The 17,203-nt window shown below is 51.5% G+C and overlaps 7 protein-coding genes across 9 annotated transcripts in view; 5 read left to right on the top strand and 2 right to left on the bottom strand.

The window, feature by feature from the left end:
- Positions 1-250: 250 nt before the first annotated feature.
- Positions 251-2,392, top strand: PV10_00533 (uncharacterized protein; the record flags this gene model as incomplete). Its single annotated transcript, XM_016364629.1, has 4 exons — positions 251-567; positions 630-1,098; positions 1,152-1,507; positions 1,557-2,392. The coding sequence occupies 4 exons, from the start codon at positions 251-253 to the stop codon at positions 2,299-2,301; spliced, it is 1,887 nt and encodes a 628-aa protein (XP_016228278.1). The 3' UTR covers positions 2,302-2,392.
- Positions 2,393-2,660: 268 nt separating this feature from the next.
- On the top strand, positions 2,661-4,860 carry PV10_00534 (ATP-dependent RNA helicase has1). The gene is made up of 2 exons (XM_016364630.1): positions 2,661-4,368; positions 4,469-4,860. The coding sequence occupies exons 1-2, from the start codon at positions 2,737-2,739 to the stop codon at positions 4,724-4,726; spliced, it is 1,890 nt and encodes a 629-aa protein (XP_016228279.1). The 5' UTR covers positions 2,661-2,736; the 3' UTR covers positions 4,727-4,860.
- PV10_00535 (mitogen-activated protein kinase spm1) lies at positions 4,810-6,901 on the bottom strand. The gene is made up of 5 exons (XM_016364631.1): positions 6,312-6,901; positions 6,126-6,258; positions 6,008-6,074; positions 5,632-5,946; positions 4,810-5,581 (listed from the first exon to the last, which is right to left on the bottom strand). Exons 1-5 carry the CDS (start codon positions 6,422-6,424, stop codon positions 4,971-4,973), a joined length of 1,239 nt encoding a protein of 412 aa, XP_016228280.1. The 5' UTR covers positions 6,425-6,901; the 3' UTR covers positions 4,810-4,970.
- A 771-nt stretch (positions 6,902-7,672) lies between these two features.
- Positions 7,673-9,101, top strand: PV10_00536 (uncharacterized protein). Its single transcript, XM_016364632.1, has one exon. It carries the CDS (start codon positions 7,801-7,803, stop codon positions 8,680-8,682), a length of 882 nt encoding a protein of 293 aa, XP_016228281.1. The 5' UTR covers positions 7,673-7,800; the 3' UTR covers positions 8,683-9,101.
- On the bottom strand, positions 8,595-9,996 carry PV10_00537. 2 transcript variants are annotated; one of them, XM_016364634.1, is made up of 2 exons: positions 9,191-9,996; positions 8,595-9,111 (listed from the first exon to the last, which is right to left on the bottom strand). In XM_016364634.1, the coding sequence occupies exons 1-2, from the start codon at positions 9,678-9,680 to the stop codon at positions 8,747-8,749; spliced, it is 855 nt and encodes a 284-aa protein (XP_016228283.1). In that variant the 5' UTR covers positions 9,681-9,996; the 3' UTR covers positions 8,595-8,746. The 2 variants fall into 2 exon arrangements, with proteins under 2 accessions (XP_016228283.1, XP_016228282.1); XM_016364633.1 differs by having other exon boundaries at positions 8,595-9,103; positions 9,162-9,996.
- A 1,299-nt stretch (positions 9,997-11,295) lies between these two features.
- Positions 11,296-13,593, top strand: PV10_00538. Of its 2 annotated transcripts, XM_016364636.1 has the most exons (4): positions 11,296-11,984; positions 12,039-12,470; positions 12,537-13,129; positions 13,231-13,593. In XM_016364636.1, the coding sequence occupies exons 1-4, from the start codon at positions 11,603-11,605 to the stop codon at positions 13,525-13,527; spliced, it is 1,704 nt and encodes a 567-aa protein (XP_016228285.1). In that variant the 5' UTR covers positions 11,296-11,602; the 3' UTR covers positions 13,528-13,593. The 2 variants fall into 2 exon arrangements, with proteins under 2 accessions (XP_016228285.1, XP_016228284.1); XM_016364635.1 differs by having other exon boundaries at positions 11,296-12,470.
- Positions 13,594-15,317: 1,724 nt separating this feature from the next.
- The window catches only part of PV10_00539 (uncharacterized protein), a gene marked incomplete at both ends in the record, with an annotated part of 3,123 nt that continues 1,237 nt past the window's right edge, over positions 15,318-17,203 (top strand). The window contains 2 exons of the mRNA XM_016364637.1: positions 15,318-15,561; positions 15,625-16,853. Coding sequence (XP_016228286.1) covers positions 15,318-15,561; positions 15,625-16,853 — 1,473 coding nt within the window. The remainder of the gene's footprint in view (positions 15,562-15,624; positions 16,854-17,203) is intronic.

Consider the following 17,203-nt stretch of genomic DNA (forward strand, 5'->3'; position numbering starts at 1 on the left):
TGAAGCTGGGCCATAACCGATTTCCCCGCAACAAGAATCCCTGTAGGCCCCTCGGCCCTTGTCTATGCTTACTTAGGCACTACTCGTATGCTGTGGAAGCTTTGCTCTGGACAGGGCGTAACGTGAAACTCTTTGTAACATCTATCAACTCCGGGAGTCCGCCCTTTACCCCAGTGAACCAGCACATCGCATTTCCCATGATATCGATTGTGGTGTGGAGCCCCGATCGGTTCTCAAGCTTCTGACGGTGATGGAAAGCTCGCTTCGCAGCATTCTCCATCCAAGTGAGATCGATTTTGATCCTTCGGCCCAATCTCGTGTTAACGAACCAATAGCCGAGGAGCTCCAGGCTGTTGACGGCACATCACTTGAGGCCCCAGATGATACACCATCGTCAAAGAAACGTGCTGCCACGCGGATCAAATCGTCATACCCGCGTAAGAGAGCTATCCAGGCTTGTCAGAAATGCAGAGTTCGAAGAACAAAATGCAACAATGAACGACCATCTTGCTCTGCTTGTCTCAACATCGGCGCTGAATGTACCTATACAGAAGGAGATCACTCAAGGTAAGACTAAATGGCTCATCTTCGGCCTTGATATCGAGCAAGACGTTTGACATGGGGACCAGTTTCGACTCGGCAAGCTTGGCTATCCTGGACAAGCTAAACACGATTGAAGAGCTTTTGCGGACGCCGAATGGCCATGGACAAAATCGATCGGCCACCTTAAGTGACGTTGGAGATGAGACGAGAACGCTATCAAAGCTCAAAAGTCTGAACTCTCCAAGTCTTGAGAGAACCAAGGATCCAACGCCATCCCACATGAACATCGAAGGTGTCCTTGCATGGCATGTGTTCGATGACCTACATCCCGACCTTGACCTCAAAGGGCTTTTGAATGCTACCGACCACGGTGCTCCACCAACGGTGCCTATGGTCACCGAATTCGACGAACATTTTGCCGAGGAGGATCTAGTGGAAAGCTTCATGAACAATGTGTTCATCTACAATCCCGTACTGGAAGAAGCTAAAATTCAACGGTATATGCGCGACGCTCGATTCAATGGAATAGGGTGGGATGCGCAGTCCTGCCTGCTCGTAAGTGATATCATATGCACGATGAGCCAGCAGAGCATCGACTAATGTTGTAGTTATTGATATACGCACATGGTTCGGTCGTGAGAGCTTTCGACAGCACCCACCAACCAGATGCCACATCTTTCAGAACATCGCCCCAGTTCAAGCAAGCCCAGTCGTACTTCACCGCTGCCCAGAAACGAATGGGCCTGCTATTGTGTCGCACAGGGGTGTTGGAGGCACAATGCTTCTTCCTTGCTGGCGTATACCTGATGGCTACTCTGAGACCGTTAGAGGCATGGAAGATGTTTGTACAAGCCCTTGCCTGTTGTCAGGCATTTTACACCAGCAAGTCTTCACCAAGGGGGGACCAAGAAGGAGAACAGCGACTTCGAGAAAGTATCTATTGGACATGCTTCAAGTCCGAACTGTAAGTGTTCTAGGCTATACCATTGTTCACTAACCTGACCGCATGGCAGTGAACTGCGACTCGAGTTGAACGTGTCTGAAACATCAGTGTGGGACTTAACTTACCCTGCCTTCTTCCCTTCCCCGCCGGAAGGACTTCGATCACAACGAGAGATCGTGTGGTACTTTTACCTGGCGGAAATTGCCCTTCGTCGACTCGGCAATCGTATTCTCAACCACAACTACGATAGCAAAACTTCGAGTTCATTATCGAGTATGGCAGAGATTGTGCTCGGGTTTGAACAGCAGGCGGCAGATTGGATCAGGTCCCTCCCACAATCACTACACCTCGATGCTCCATCAATTGGCGAGGAGAGTGAGCTGCACCACTCACTGAAGTTCATCCTCAAGGGTCATTTGCTCGACTGCTATGAAATGATGTACTGGCCCTTTATTGTGGCGGCCATCAACCCCGATAATCCAGAGCGCCCAAATCCACTGCCGAAATCAACCATGGAAGGTTTGGTGCGGAAGGCGCTTGTCGTCTGCGTTGAGCGAGTGGAGAAGAACGAGCAAGGTTTCTATTACCGCCATCACGGCACATGGTTAATGCTTAGGTCATGTAGCAGAAGCGCATTCATCCTGCTCGCAGCTGCGAGGACCCAGAAGCTAACGCTCATGATGCCAGATCGTTGGCGTCAGGCTGTTGAAAAAGTCATCGAAATGTTAAGGTTCTGGAGAAGAGAGAGCAGAGATTTGGAGGACCGACTTCAGCTAATCGAGCTCCTTTTGCGTCAGCTCACTTTTACTGACTGATGATACCTTGCAAAGCATGTCACACTGGAGATTTGCTCGTAAGTCTGTATTGGTAAGTCGGTAAAAGATTGCATCTGGGGCAGGGTCGTCCCTCGCCAAATGAATGTCATGTTCACTTAGCGTTGTAGACGCCCAAGCAATGGATCTGGCAATTTGCTCACGCAACTTAATCAAAGTCAACAGTACGAGTGGTCTGTGTAACGAGTGGAATCCTCGATTGTTGTGAAAGAGTTGAAATGATAATGAATCTCAGTTGTGCAAACGTGGTTTAGGTTGCCTTATCACCACGTGACTCGTTATCGACATTTTCTCACCTGCAAAAAAAAGTAAAGTCTCCAAACTCACACTCTCAACATTCACAGCAAACCAAACCACCATTGGTCTCGTCCAGTGTCAGTCAACTCAACAATCTTCTTAGACTAGAGTGCAACAGCCATGGATCCAAATATCGAAAGTGCAAAGAAGCGGAAGAGAAAGGAAGCGAAAGCAGCCCTTGCTGCTTCAGAAGCCGAATCGAACTCATTACCGCCCCTTCCCAATCCTAAACGTTCGAAGAAATCATCCAAGGAGAACGGAGACGGGTCAGAAAAGAGCAAGAAGCGCAGAAAGACATCACATTCTAGTGAAGGGGAGCAAGAAGACTCATTCGACACAGCGGCGGAGGATCTTCCAGTCAATGGTGAACCTGTCGAACAGAACGGCCACGAGGACGACGAAGCACAGGACGCAGATTCTGTCGACGATGGTGAAGGCGCAGATTTAGAAGATATTGTCGACACAAGAATTGGCAACAGCGAACTTGCAGCCACAGAGAATGATCTTCCGACAGATTCAGTCCCATCCCTACCGGGCGCAGATGCAACACCACAAAAGTTCAGCGAACTGAAATTGTCAGAGAAAACGATGCAAGCAATCCAAGAGATGGGGTTCGAAACCATGACCGAAATCCAGAGACGTGGTATCCCACCTTTACTAGCCGGACGAGATGTTCTTGGAGCTGCCAAAACCGGGTCTGGAAAGACAATGGCATTTCTCATTCCCGCGGTTGAAATGTTGTCGGCGCTACGATTCAAGCCACGCAACGGGACCGGTGTCGTCGTGGTCTCACCCACACGAGAACTGGCTCTCCAGATCTTCGGTGTCGCTCGTGACTTGATGCAATTCCACAGTCAGACGTACGGCATTGCCATCGGTGGCGCCAATCGAAGCGCGGAAGCCGAAAAGCTTAGCAAAGGTGTCAACCTTCTGATCGCAACACCGGGACGACTACTAGATCACCTGCAGAACACTCCCGGGTTTGTGTTTAAGAACACCAAGGCGCTGGTCATTGACGAAGCCGATCGGATCCTGGAAGTTGGATTCGAAGACGAAATGCGGAAGATTGTCAAGATTCTGCCCAAGGAGAACCGACAAACCATGTTATTCTCCGCGACTCAAACGACCAAAGTCGAAGATCTCGCACGTATCTCTCTACGACCAGGCCCACTGTACATCAACGTCGATCACAAGAAAGAGCACAGCACAGTCGAGGGCCTGGAACAAGGCTACGTGATCTGCGAAAGCGACAAACGATTCCTCCTCCTCTTCTCATTCCTGAAACGCAACCTGAAGAAAAAAGTCATTGTCTTCATGTCATCTTGCAACTGCGTCAAATACCACTCTGAACTCCTCAACTACATCGACCTGCCCGTGCTCGAACTGCACGGAAACCTCAAACAACAAAAACGCACCAACACGTTCTTTGAATTCTGCAATGCCAAACAAGGCACGATGGTATGCACCGATGTCGCGGCACGAGGGCTCGATATTCCTTCAGTGGACTGGATCGTCCAATTCGACCCCCCCGATGATCCTCGCGACTATATCCATCGCGTGGGCCGTACGGCTCGAGGATCTAATGGCAAGGGTCGGAGTTTGATGTTCTTGCAGCCCAATGAAGTCGGGTTTCTGAGCCAATTGAAGGAAGCTCGTGTTCCTGTCGTCGAGTTCGATTTTCCAGCCAAGAAACTCGTCAATATCCAATCTCAGCTGGAGAAATTGATTTCTCAAAACTATTACTTGAACAAGGTCAGTACTTTTTTATTTTGTTCCCCCGCTCCTCACTTCATTTCCAGTCTTCTCGAGCTTTTTGTCATCATGCTGACCATGGATTCTTCGACATCTTTAGTCCGCCAAAGACGGTTATCGATCCTATTTGCAGGCATACGCCAGTCACAGTTTACGGTCGGTTTTCGATGTCAACAAGCTCGATTTGGTCAAAGTGGCTAAAAGTTTCGGATTTGCTACGCCACCACGTGTCGATATCCAGCTCGGAGCTAGTATGCAGAGAGACAAAAAGCAGAATGGGCGGAGGCCATATGGAAGTCAGCCCAGGCAAGGCGGTCATGGTCATGGAGCCGGGGGAAATCGACATTTCAAGAGATAGAGGGCTCCTAATCAAGGTGCTGTCGCATGCGATCGAGGTCACTACGTTAATCTGCAATCAAAAGGCTCTTGAGGGCCAAGAAATTTGGGGTACGAATGAATTGATAATTGACGATGAAACGCTTCTAAACTGGCTTGTATGTTTTGTTGGCATTCTCATGAGTTGCCCAGGACACAAAAAGTTAGAACAGGATCCAGACTAGCATTGGTATACCAAACGTGATTCAACGCAACGCAGTCATGATCTATCGTCTCATCATATCCGAGCCAGCTTGGAGCTCATTCTCGAGATCGTTTCCTCCGTAGGCGCTGGCCTCTTGAGGTCTCGGATCTCCCTGTCTCCATTGATTCGGGTTGTCTGGGATGGGGACCGCAATGTTCGCGGCAGTTCCTTGTGTTGGCTGATGGCGAACATGGTGGCGGAACCTCTGGACCTCATCCAAGATCATCTTTCTCATCTCCTGCACATCCTCGACAACTTCAAAGGCAAAGTCGAATGACTTGGGGCAAGCGGGCTCGTCAGAGGCATCGTGCCAGATGTGGAGATAGCGGTGTTCGAGAGCTTCTTCAACTGAGATGCGGGAGGAGGGATCGAATGCCAGCATGCGATCGAGGAGGTCGAGAGCATCAGGGTTTGCCTGAGGGAAGAGTCTCTGGAATGGAATTTTGGGCATGAACGGAAGGTTGCGAACATATTCTTGGGCACGGGGTGATCCGATGCGGGACAATGTTTCCTCATTCGGGGTTCCCAGGTAATGGAGGATCTGGTTGAGTTGGTCGACATAGTCGCGGCCCTTGAAGAATGGTCGACCACCTAGAAGTTCAGCCAGGATACAGCCAACAGACCATACATCAACTATGCAATGTTAGTATGAAGACATCAAACCGAGACGTTGCTTGACATACTAGCTTTGGTGTAGCTCTGGAAGCTCAACATGATCTCTGGAGCGCGATACCATCTTGTTGCGACATATTCAGTCATGTATCCGGCATTTTCTTCTGGGTCTTGGGAGAAGCCTCTGGCGAGGCCAAAGTCGCAGATTTTGAGCTCGCAATCGGCATTGACCAGGAGATTACCTGGCTTCAAATCTCTGTGGAGGACATTTGCGGAATGGATATACTTCAGACCGCACAGGATCTGGTAGATGAAGGATTGGAAATGGGCATCGGTCAAAGGTTGGCCGGAGCGGATGATAGCGGCGAGATCGCATTCCATCAACTCTTGAGGACATGTTAATATGGATTTAGACGACCGAAAGCCAAGGCAAATCAGGGTACGTACCCTCATAGAGGTAAGTTTCATTGAAGTTGTCAGGGCGGGGAATATCCATATCATAGAGACAGGTGATCTGCAACGATTAGCCCGTTGGGTTTCCACACCTGCGAGAATGACAACTCACATTTCTGTGGCCGCGGAAATGTTGTAGGAGCTTGATTTCACGCAGGGCTCTCTTTGCGAGGATCTTTTTGCTGAAGACATTGGTGACTTTTTTGATGGCCACGCCTTCACCAGTCTGAGAGTTGGTTGCTGCGCTGTTGAGGTCGTCAGCATATGTCGCTAGACATTTATACCTGCGGAAACTGACCAGACGATGCCATAAGCACCCTGTCCTAGTTCTTTTGTGACTGTGTATCTTTCATCCACGACAAAATCTTGATTGAAGACCTTAAAGACCTTGCGACCGGCCAAGTCCCCCATGATGGCAGAGTTGAGCAATTGGTGAGACTCGCTTTTGGAATGGTGGGTTCGTGTCGAGGAAGTGTTGCGCAGAGACGAAAGGATAGAGAAGGAAGATTCAATCAGACCAGGGATGAAATTTGGAGAGGACTAGGAGAAGGCCAAGCAGCGAAGATGTAATATGACGAGGCGCACAGAAAGAGGAAATTGATCGGGCTGTGGTGCGGCTGAAGCAGAGTTGACTTGTGCTGACACGGCGGCGAGCGGACGCAACGCAGAAGGTGGGGGCGGAAGAGTGGTAAGGTCTGACAATTTTGTAAGACCTGGCCAGTAACAATGTTCTGGAGAGATCTGGCGAGACTCAAGGGTGCGAAAGTGCCTGAAGTCACAGTAAGAAGTATGTAAGAGAAGGGGGCAAACAGAAGATAGCCGCCGTGGTGGCCTGGCGCTTCGAAGAATGTAGCAAAGTGACAATGGGATGGGATGGGACGGATTGGGATGGAGGGGCAACGGACCTGCGAAGATGATTGAGAGACAGTTACTTGTACTTTCCCTTAGGCATAGCGTCCTCTAGGCTGTATGGAGGCGTATTCGTGGCCGCAAGGGTGGAGGGTGGAGATGAGAAGATGGTACGCAACGGCCAGGGCTCCAGCCGCTCTGTGAGCTTGATCATTGTTAGAGGAACCCAAGGTTCACCGGTATGGAGCACAGGATTCGTCGCATTCCAAAGATAGACTGAGGGGTCCTTGGCTTGCGACAGATTGGTACTGGGATTTCATTGCGGGTTTAGATGACTACGCATATTCTTATGACATTGATGGCTGGAGAAAGGAGAGGCTTGAGCAATTCCTGTCAAGGTCGATGAATAGAGGGAGATGAGGCATGTATGCACAGAGAGAGCGGTGGGCGTCTATACTGGTGGTCAGCACGAGCATGAGGTATCCAGGTATCTTAGGTACCTGCTTTCAGGCACAAGGGGAATCCTCCAGATGGGTGGGCACGAGGACCTAGGTGAGTAAATTAGAGGCGGCCCTTGGTGTATCGTGCCTGAACTCGGGCCCCTCAGCCCCTGGGATGTCTTAACCTTACCCTTAAACCGCACAACCAAGTGCCAGAGGCACCCAACCACCATTGTCCATCATGACTGCCCTTCAGCCGCCAAGCATCAGGCTGCAGCCTGCCTTTGCACAGCCAATCAACCTCTTCTCCATTGAAGTCTCTTCCCACGCTTCATCCAAGCCATATCTCTTTTTCGAGAACGGACAGCCTTCGAGTTGCACAGGACCCGGGATCCTCGTTGGACAGCTCACAAGCTCGGTGACAGATGGCTGCATCATTCCTCGACATGCCGGACTTTTGTTAGACAATCTCAAGGACGTTTTCGTGCAACCATCGCCATGGAGGAACTACTAGCCAAGCATCGCAAGGAGAAACGTGACTTGCAGTCAAAGGTCACTCAGAAGAAGAAGAACGCCACCAAGAAGACACGAAAAGGTATCAACGACGAATGCGAGAGATTAGAGAGTGATCTTGAAGCGCAACAACAAGCCGAGCTAGAAGCCCTACAGCCTTCTCAGGTCTCGCCGGTCCAGGACGGGCTGGATGATTTATCCTTGACTGAACCTCCGGCCCTTGAGATGGAACCAGCTACAACTCCAGGCCAGAGTGTTACTTCCCCGGAAGAGTCAAAAAAGGATTCGTCTGAAGCAGCAGCCACTAGGGTTAAAAAGCCCAATCGGCAAAAGGCCAGATTGGCTCGCAGAGCAGCTGATCAAGAGGCCGAAATGGCTGCCGCGGCTGAAGAAGCGGCTGCTCTCCCAGATCTTCGAGAGCAGGAATTGTCGGCGATGAGGAAATACATGAAGGAACTAGACCTCACAGAGACGCTTATTCGGCCGGATGGCCATTGCCTCTTCTCGGCGTGCGCCCATGGAATCCCAAACCTAGGTCCAGGACAGAATCACTACCAACAAGTCCGTTCAGCTGCGGCGAGTTTCATGGCGGCACACCCGGATGATTTCTCCGCCTTTCTCGAAGAGCCTTTAGATTCTTACATTACCAAGATCAGAGACACGGCAGAGTGGGGTGGCCAGTTGGAACTTCAGGCAATTGCACGATCCTATCATATCGATATCAATGTGCTACAGGCGGACGGCCGTGTCGAAAAGGTCACGTCGGGGAAAGGCAAAGATGGTGAAACAATATGGCTGGCTTACTATCGACATAGTTTTGGTTTGGGTGAGCACTATAATGCCTTGACAAAGAAGATACAGCCGTGAAGCCAACCTCAAGGCTATCAACAAACAGTTGGCCAGCCCGGACTGGAATCAACAATTGAAGATGCTAGTGGTGTCTCCAAATGGCAATGTTGTCCATAACATTGCCGTTTTCATCCTTGCCGACCTTATGTGTGTCATTTGGATGAAAGTGAGCCACTCTCTCCAAAGCGCCAGGACTATCGGGGGCTAGAGGGTTTATTTTGATATTGCCCTCGGCGTCATACTTGATCTCCTTGCCAGGATGACTGAGATGCTCTCGGTAGGCAATCGAAGGAGATGCCCACGGTGGACCACCAGTCTCTGCCGATTTGGTTGTGGGAAACTCCAAGCAGATCAGATTGGCCAGCGGAGATGGACGGAGAAGTTCAGACATGCGTTTTGCCCACGCGGGGCGCATTGAGGGCTGCATGGCACAGAAGAACTGTACAACTAGTGAGAGGGGTGTCGTGTCATTAGCCAGCGAACGAGTGCAGACATACAGTATAGTCATAGATCAGATCAAACTTGCCATCATGGCCCACCCCTGCTTCTTCCAGCCAGTCATCCTTGTAGAAATCGCCATGAACAAATTTGTGGCTGCCTTTGCCGATCTGGGCGTCGCGGACGGGGTGGTCCTCAGCATGGTCCTGTGCATATTCTTCGGCGGCTTTGACAGCATCCGCTGCATACTCGAGCCCGACGGCATCGTAGCCAAAACTCTCGAGGAGCAGGACATCGACGCCTCGCCCACATCCGGGTACCAGAGCCTTCTTCCGACGCTGCTGCCCATCTTCGTCGACAACGGCACGGCCCACCACGATTGCGTGGTCAATCAGAGTCTCTGCAAGGGCAGGGGACGGAGCCATGCGGTCCCACGGGAGAAAATCACCCTGCTCCCATAGCTTGGCCCATCCTGTGCCGTACTCATTGCCTTTGAATTTGTCGAAGTGGCGCTGCAGCTCGACACGAGCTTCAGCGACGGGGAGATCTCGTCGTTGAGGCTTGGACATGTCTGTCATAACTGGGCTGAGTGAGACAGGAATTGCGGATAGCAAGTCAGGAGCCGACTGTGGCAAAGTTGAGAACGGAGCCGTGTTGATATGTACGAAGTGGGAGCACAGCTTTCCTGTCCAGTGGTTGGCGGTGAACACAAAGACACTGCTTCTACAAGGATCACTTCAAATAAAAGAAGGGTCGGATGGACAAGTCTGAAATGTTTAAAGTCATTGACCACAGTCTAAGATTCGTAGAAGATGGCCGAGCAACTGGAAGGAATCGGCGAAGTGGATTCTCGGGGACCACAGACTCAGTCAGTCTTCTGACGACGGAATAAAGTGATCCCCCAATCCAGATGCTCACGTGCCAATTGTAGACAGGCTTTAGGGAAGGAGCGAAGGAGAGTTCAACAAAGATTACATGTCGCTGCAGAAGGAGTTGATGGCAGTCTGGGAAAGAGTGTTTCTCTTCATTCAGGTTAACACAAAGCATGCAGTGCACGCATCAATCAAGTAAAATGTGATGTTGTCAGGCTCAACCTATGAGGGTCATCGATTTATTGACTCCTGGCCAGATCACGTTTCACGAGCCAGGTACGCCATCGAGATCTCGCGATTTGACCCGCATCAAGAGGCTTGTTGCGTGGGACTCAGATACCCGTGGGCTACTTCTTTGACATATCGCGAGTATATGTCGTCCCAACATTTTATCATTTGGGTAGGAACAAGATGAGCGGATAGTGTTGAGCAACGGAGTCAGCCAGAATTACGCAAGTCATGATGTTGTGCTTTTGTTCCCGAATCCGGAGCGAGCCCATGTGACTTCCTTTATTGTCCATATCCTGGTGATCGAATAGACCGAGGGGCTACTTAGAGGACACATTTATTTAGCTAGGATACCAGGTATCCTAGGCAAGTCTACTTAGGGCGCCTCGGGCTGTCATATGTACCTAAGGTAGAGTTTGAAGGATAAACGGGCTGACGGGCATGTCGAAGGGCGGTCGGTGCCTTCCACATAATATAATCCGGGCCGCGGGGATAAATAACCGCATTCAGCACTCAAGTACTTGATAACCCGCTGTAGATGCCTAGAACCTCGGTATCTCTTCAATAATTGTCGCGCGATCTCCAAATCACCCCCTCCCACCTCGAAAAGGTCCTTCTGTTACTACTAGCGACACCCACTGACTCGCCTAGGGTCCACAGTCTATTCACATTACCCACCACAAGGATGGGGATTGCTGGGGAATCGTAAAGCCTTGGGTTCTGGGTATCAACTTGCTTAGAGGCTGAGGTAGCCAGGGCCTGCCCAGGCAAAACTCGTTGGTCGTGCTTGCCCCAGTTTGAATTGATGTTGCACGATGGCCACATGGACCATCTTTGTGAGACACCAGGCTCAATGTTGGAGTCGCTGACCACCGCAGCGAGTGACGAATTCCTTATAATTTGAGACATTTCCCTCTAGTCGGGGAGCTGCTCGAGACGACGGCTGCTCCAATGATGACGAACAACTGTGCGGCAAATCGGCACGGTTGTTGATCTGGATGATGCTGCTCTTGGCCGTGATCTCGCCGGTAGGGTGCTTGACCCCGCCACCTGCCCGCCGTCATTGGCTCCATATCGAGTCCCAACTCTAACGTGGACAAGAGCCGACTATCCTCTTCTTTCACCGGCACTTGGGCGAGGGGACCAAGCAATACTTTTGCAAAACAAACCTTGGAGGCTTGCGAACGTGGACTCCATCATCCCCACACCATCGCGGAAGATACATGATTGTTAACATGCGGTCCTCCTCATTACTTCTGGCTTCTTTCCATCCCTTCACTCTCCTCATCGTTAGTCCGACTCGACATGATAATCAGTCAATAAAGTGATGATTTGGCCACGGGATTCCCTCTTCGCACTGACTCTACCCTTGCCCCTTCCTCCCTCGTCGACAGACGCACATGGCTTATGATGGCCAGGATAACCCGCCTAGAGCGCCAGGTGATGTATCCAGACCAGACCCGGAGAAGGATGAAGTCCACCATAGATATCCTCATGCGTCGGACGATGCTCGTTCCGTCCACACCAACGCCTCGGCCCATTCCACGATAGCAGACCATCATGATGTCGAAAACGTTAATGAGATTTTGCGCCGCACATATACTCCTAAAAATCCCATAGAAATCGTACCACGGTCCAAACGACGGGGTCTTTTCGCGCGGTTCACCCTCATTGCCGAAGTCACCAACCCTTATGACTACTCAAACAACCTCAAATGGTTCATCACCTTCATCGTCTCGGTGGCAGGAGCGGCCGCTCCAGTTGGGAGTGCCATTCTACTGCGTAAGAGAGATGTCGATATCGCCAGAAGGTTTAGAATGCTAACATGCTCGACAGCGGCACTGACGCAGGTGGAGCAGGACCTCAAGGCAACACCGGCCATCAGCAACATGGCGGTAGCACTGTATATGTTATCTATGGCCATATTCCCGCTGTGGTGGTCTGCATTTTCCGAAACCCTCGGTCGTCGAACCATCTACCTGGTTTCGTTTGCACTCTTTGTCGTCTTTTCCGTGCTCAGCGCCGTTTCACATTCTATAACGATGCTCATTGTCATGAGAATGTTGGCTGGTGGGGCAGCAGCCTCTGTGCAAGCAGTTGGTGCGGGAACGATAGCTGATATTTGGGAAACACGCGAGAGAGGGCGAGCAATGGGCATCTTTTATCTCGGTCCCCTCTGTGGACCTCTCCTGGCGCCCATTATCGGGGGCATGGTCGCCCAGCACTGGGGTTGGAGGTCAACTCAATGGGCCCTTGCCATTTATGCGGGTAAGCATCACGGATGAGATACACAAGCCTTTCTGCGGCATCTCTGCTAACCTATGTTGACACCAGTTCTGACATTGATCTTTGTCTTTTTTGCACTGCCAGAAACCGTCCGGGCCACCAAGAACATCAATGCCGCTGTTGAGACGGAGGAGACTGCGTCAGCCGATGGGGCTTCCCAATCAGACTTGAGAAGAGTCACGACTCGAGAACGAGCCCAGCGACGCTCCAAGAAGATTCTTAAGGTCCTGCGGATGTTCTTCGTCGACCCCTTGAGTATCATTCTGTATCTTCGCTTCATGCCAGTGCTCCTGACGGTGTACTACTCGGCCGTCACTTTCGGTTCGTTGTATGTGCTCAACATCAGCATCCAGTACACTTTCGAGCGCCAACCATATGAATTTGAGACCATCATCATCGGCCTATTGTACATCCCCAACTCTGTTGGCTATCTCCTGGCCAGCTTGTTTGGCGGCCGTTGGATGGACAGCATCATGAAGCGAGAAGCGCTCAAGGCCAATCGAGTCAACGAGCATGGGAAATTGGTGTTTCATCCTGAGGATCGCATGCAAGAAAACGCGTGGCTCGGGTCGATGTTGTACCCTGCAGCTCTCATTTGGTATGGGTGGACGGTCGAGAAAGGAGTATTCTGGGTTGCACCAGTGAGTGACACTCTTCCATTGTTGGGCCTCTGTGACCAGCAGGCATCGAATCGGCCACAGATTACATGACTTACTGACATGATCCTTTGTCCTCGAAACAGATGGTGGCAAACTTCTTCTATGGAGTCGGCTCGATGTTGATCTTTGCCATGGCGACCACCATGTTAACGGAATTCATGCCACGACGGTCGGCATCTGGCGTAGCCTTGAATAATCTATGTCGCAATATTTTTGCATGCGTTGGCGGCATTGTGGGGGCGCCTGTGATTTCTTCCATCGGCAATGGCTGGCTATTCACCATACTTGGACTTTGGGCATTCTCCAGCGCTGCTGTGATATGGGCAATGAAGCGATTCGGGCCCAAGTGGCGAGAAAAGCTGGAACGGGAACTCGATTGAGACGATAGATCTATGAGCGTTGGAATGATAATGACGAATTGGTTTAATACACTGTCTTGATTCGAGCGTCTGATGCTAATTCCAGTGAAGCCTGTTGCCCCCGTCGTGTCAACTAATTCGGACATGTAGTGATGAATTTGATGATTTCCTGTCCACGTGCCATGTGAGTCTCGACACGTGGACGGGTCGTGGATTGTGGCTGACAAGATCCAAAAGTGAGGCGACGGTAGACCCAGCGTCTGACAAGGGCTGGGTCCAACAATAGGCGCGAATGGCGCCAAGCCAGGTCCAGTCTAAGCGTTTAAATGCCCCCTCGGCCCTTAGAGGCAAGCCCAGAGCGCCCAATTCCGCCTGGAGGGTTATTCTGGTTAGGCTTCAGCTAGGTGTAGTCTGGACAGCTCAACTAGGCGACGTTAGGAGGTGCGACCTGGTCTGATCTGACGCGGGTCCTTCCCAATCGCTGTGTCCTTCCCCACGCTTCCCCTGGGCTGCTCCTGCCTTCGTCTGTGTCAGTCACAAAGTTTTTTCGCTGCGTTTCTTCTCGGCTCTTGTCTAACGTCTCATGTCTCTCACTATTCGTCGTCCATCGTGTCCCAACCACATGAGAGGTCACTGTCACCCATACCACTGCATCAATGGCAGCTTCTTGCAGGCGACAAGACCTTATTGAGTCCAATTAGATATTATGGGCAGGTGCAGAGGATGAACTGCTTCATGCTCTGCCGTGAACTGGCGTCGTCTGTCGCCTTGGTCCGTCTGCTTTGGATTTTCCACAACCGAATAAGATGATCTGCTCTTTCGACCTAAAGCAATGTCAGCCCACTCAGAAATCGCCATGTACGCCAATTCATGCTGGTCACTTCACACTGCATTTACCCTCTTAGAGCTTTCTTCTCTCTCAATTTGGCCACGGTTTGCATTAACCAGGCCCTGACGAGACGTTGGGCAGCAGTGTAAAATCGACTTGGGCTGCGAGACCTCTCCGCCAATCCAATGCTATTGTGTTGCAATCTCATCCAGTCGCACTTCAACGATCGCCAGGTATTTCAATTTTAGCTCTGGCTCTGTCTGACCAGAGATCCACGATGCATTTCCCTTCGTTCCGGTATCTTCCTGGCCACGCTATATCTGCATGTCTGGCCGTGGCATTCGCCATTGCTGTTGTCCAAGTCTTCTCCATGTGTCCCTTTCACATCTTTGCCTCCAGTACGACAAAGCTCCTCGTTCGAAGCGAGGTTAGGGCTTGTCAGCGTTGACGTGGTCCAGTCAGAACACCTTCCAAATAGACGATACTCGGGTCAACTCATCATGGGATTGCTGATAACATGCTGCCTCAATTAGTCTACAAACAGAAGCCCATGCAAAGGACGAGACCGAGCTCCTCTCTGATTGCTCACTGCTACCCATCTCATCTTCCCCATAGGACGGTGGCCGAAGGTTGATCCTGACCTCGAGAGAATTCTCTACCAGCCATCTCTATTCCTCCTCTCCTCCAGTCCTTTGTGCCCGTGACCACCCAACAAGCCATCCCGCCATTGCCAGACAGTCACGTCATCTCCTTGCTTCTCCTTCCTTCTGGCCTTCTACCCAGCTCGTGATCTTTGCCCAAGGGTGTGACAAGCATCAAGACCAACCCAAACCCCAGTCCACTCGATTCCACCATTCACGTCCTTCCAAGACCGGCCTTCCATCACCAGCCCTGGTTGTTTCTTTGCGCCTCCGACTGGGCTCGCCTTTGGTCATGGGCAAGAATCGGAGAAGGAATAAGAAGCCGTCAACTTGGGTCCTCCATGGCGAGGAACCTCCCTCCCAACCCGCTGATGGCACATCAATATTTCTATCAGTATGCACAGCTCCCAGTATACCAATGGAGAACCTATGATCGAGCGACCCTTCAATACTTTCCTCACTCTATAACACCACCCACCACATATTATCCCATCTACCCTTACGCTGACAACCCTTACAAGCCTGTCCCTCAACAGTACTTCATTCACAACGACAGACCCCATACGGGTCACGGAATATATCGCGGTATGGAAGGTACACACCTATCCCATAATCTCTCCGCTTGGCCAACTATTGACAATTTCTCAGACGCGGCTACCCTAGATGGCAAGCCGGCAGAGATAGTTGAAGGTCCTACCCCAAAGGACGATGCCCCTCAGGAAGCCTCCAGCTCAACCGAGGCGACCGAAACCTCGGAAACTACAGGTTTGGATTCTGTCCGTTTCTTGAATTTGAAATACTCTAACTATCAAACAGAATCAACACCAGTCGACCCGCCTGTAGAGCAACAGCCGCCTACAGAGGGCGACGGTGATAAGGACGGAGAAGACTCCGCCGCAAAAGAGGGCGGCGATCGCCCTCCGGACCAGGTTGAAACCGTTGAAACCACGGAGCCCGAAACCCCCGCCGAAGGCTCGCCAGGAGATTCTACAATTACCGACGCCACAGCCATCCAGGGCGCACCTTCAGGTGATCCAGAGGATATTGTAGAGAAAGTGGAAAAGTTGCAATCGGAAGATGCACCAGCAGATAAAGTTCTAACTGTGCTTGAAAAGGGCATGACAGATGCCGGCGTGAGTCCTGCCACAGAGACTACAGATGAAGCAGCAGCATCCCCGATTCCAGAACCGAGTTCTGAGACAGCCACACCAGAGACTGCGGGCGAAGCTGCCGAGAATGCTGGTGACGACAACCAAACTAGTGCAGCAGACGCCGATAAAACTACAGATGAACACCCCACTGAAGCAGGAGATTCGGAATTACCTGCTAATGCAGACCCTGTGGATGAAGAAACTGGCACATCCTCCGAAGAAGCAGCCAAACCTGAAACTGAAGCGGAAAAAGCAGCCGATGTCGCCACCTCAGAAGAGCCGGCTCCAGTCAAAGCTAGCGAGGAAGTCAAGGAAGTAGTCGATGAGGCGGCCAAAGAGATTGATGCACCCCCCAGTGAGAACGAAGCAGGGGAAACCCCTGCAGAAGATGGTACAGCCGGAGATGCGTCTTCCGAGGATCCGCCTACACCGGCTCCCCAAACAGAAGACCCTCCAGCAGGAAGTCAAGATGCAGAAGGAGGAGCTGGAGAGGGTGATGACCAAGGAGACAACTTAAAGACAGAAGCCGAGCCAGCCGCAGCCGAAGCCGCCCAAGAAGAGGCAGACACACCACCCGAAGAGGTTTCAAAAGAAGAGACAATTACTGCGGAAGAAGTACCTGGCCCAGAAGCAGAAAAGGATGGTGCCAACGGGGAAAATCCTCCTGATGCGGCAGCGGCAGAAGAAACCAAGGTCGAAGATGCTCCCGAAGCCTCGGACTCAGCAGTGCCTGAGAACGCAGCTACAGACGAACAGCCAGCAGAAGACAAACCGGCTGAAGACACACCCACAGAAGACACACCCACAGAAGAAAAACCACCAGAGGAGGCACCACCAGCAGAGGAGGCACCGCCAGCAGAGGAGGCACCGCCAGCAGAGGAGGCACCGCCAGCAGAGGAGGCACCGCCAGCAGAGGAGGCACCGCCAGCAGAGGAGCCAGCAGCGGCAGAAGAAACACCAGCAACCGAGGATCCAGCAGCAGAAGAGCCAGCAGCAGAAGAGCCAGCAGCAGAAGAGCCAGCAGCAGAAGAGCCAGCAGCAGAAGAGCCAGCAGCAGAAGAGCCAGCAGCAGAAGA

Source organism: Exophiala mesophila (assembly GCF_000836275.1).
Source record: "Exophiala mesophila strain CBS 40295 unplaced genomic scaffold supercont1.1, whole genome shotgun sequence".
In the NCBI taxonomy this organism is placed as follows: Eukaryota; Fungi; Ascomycota; class Eurotiomycetes; order Chaetothyriales; family Herpotrichiellaceae; genus Exophiala; species Exophiala mesophila.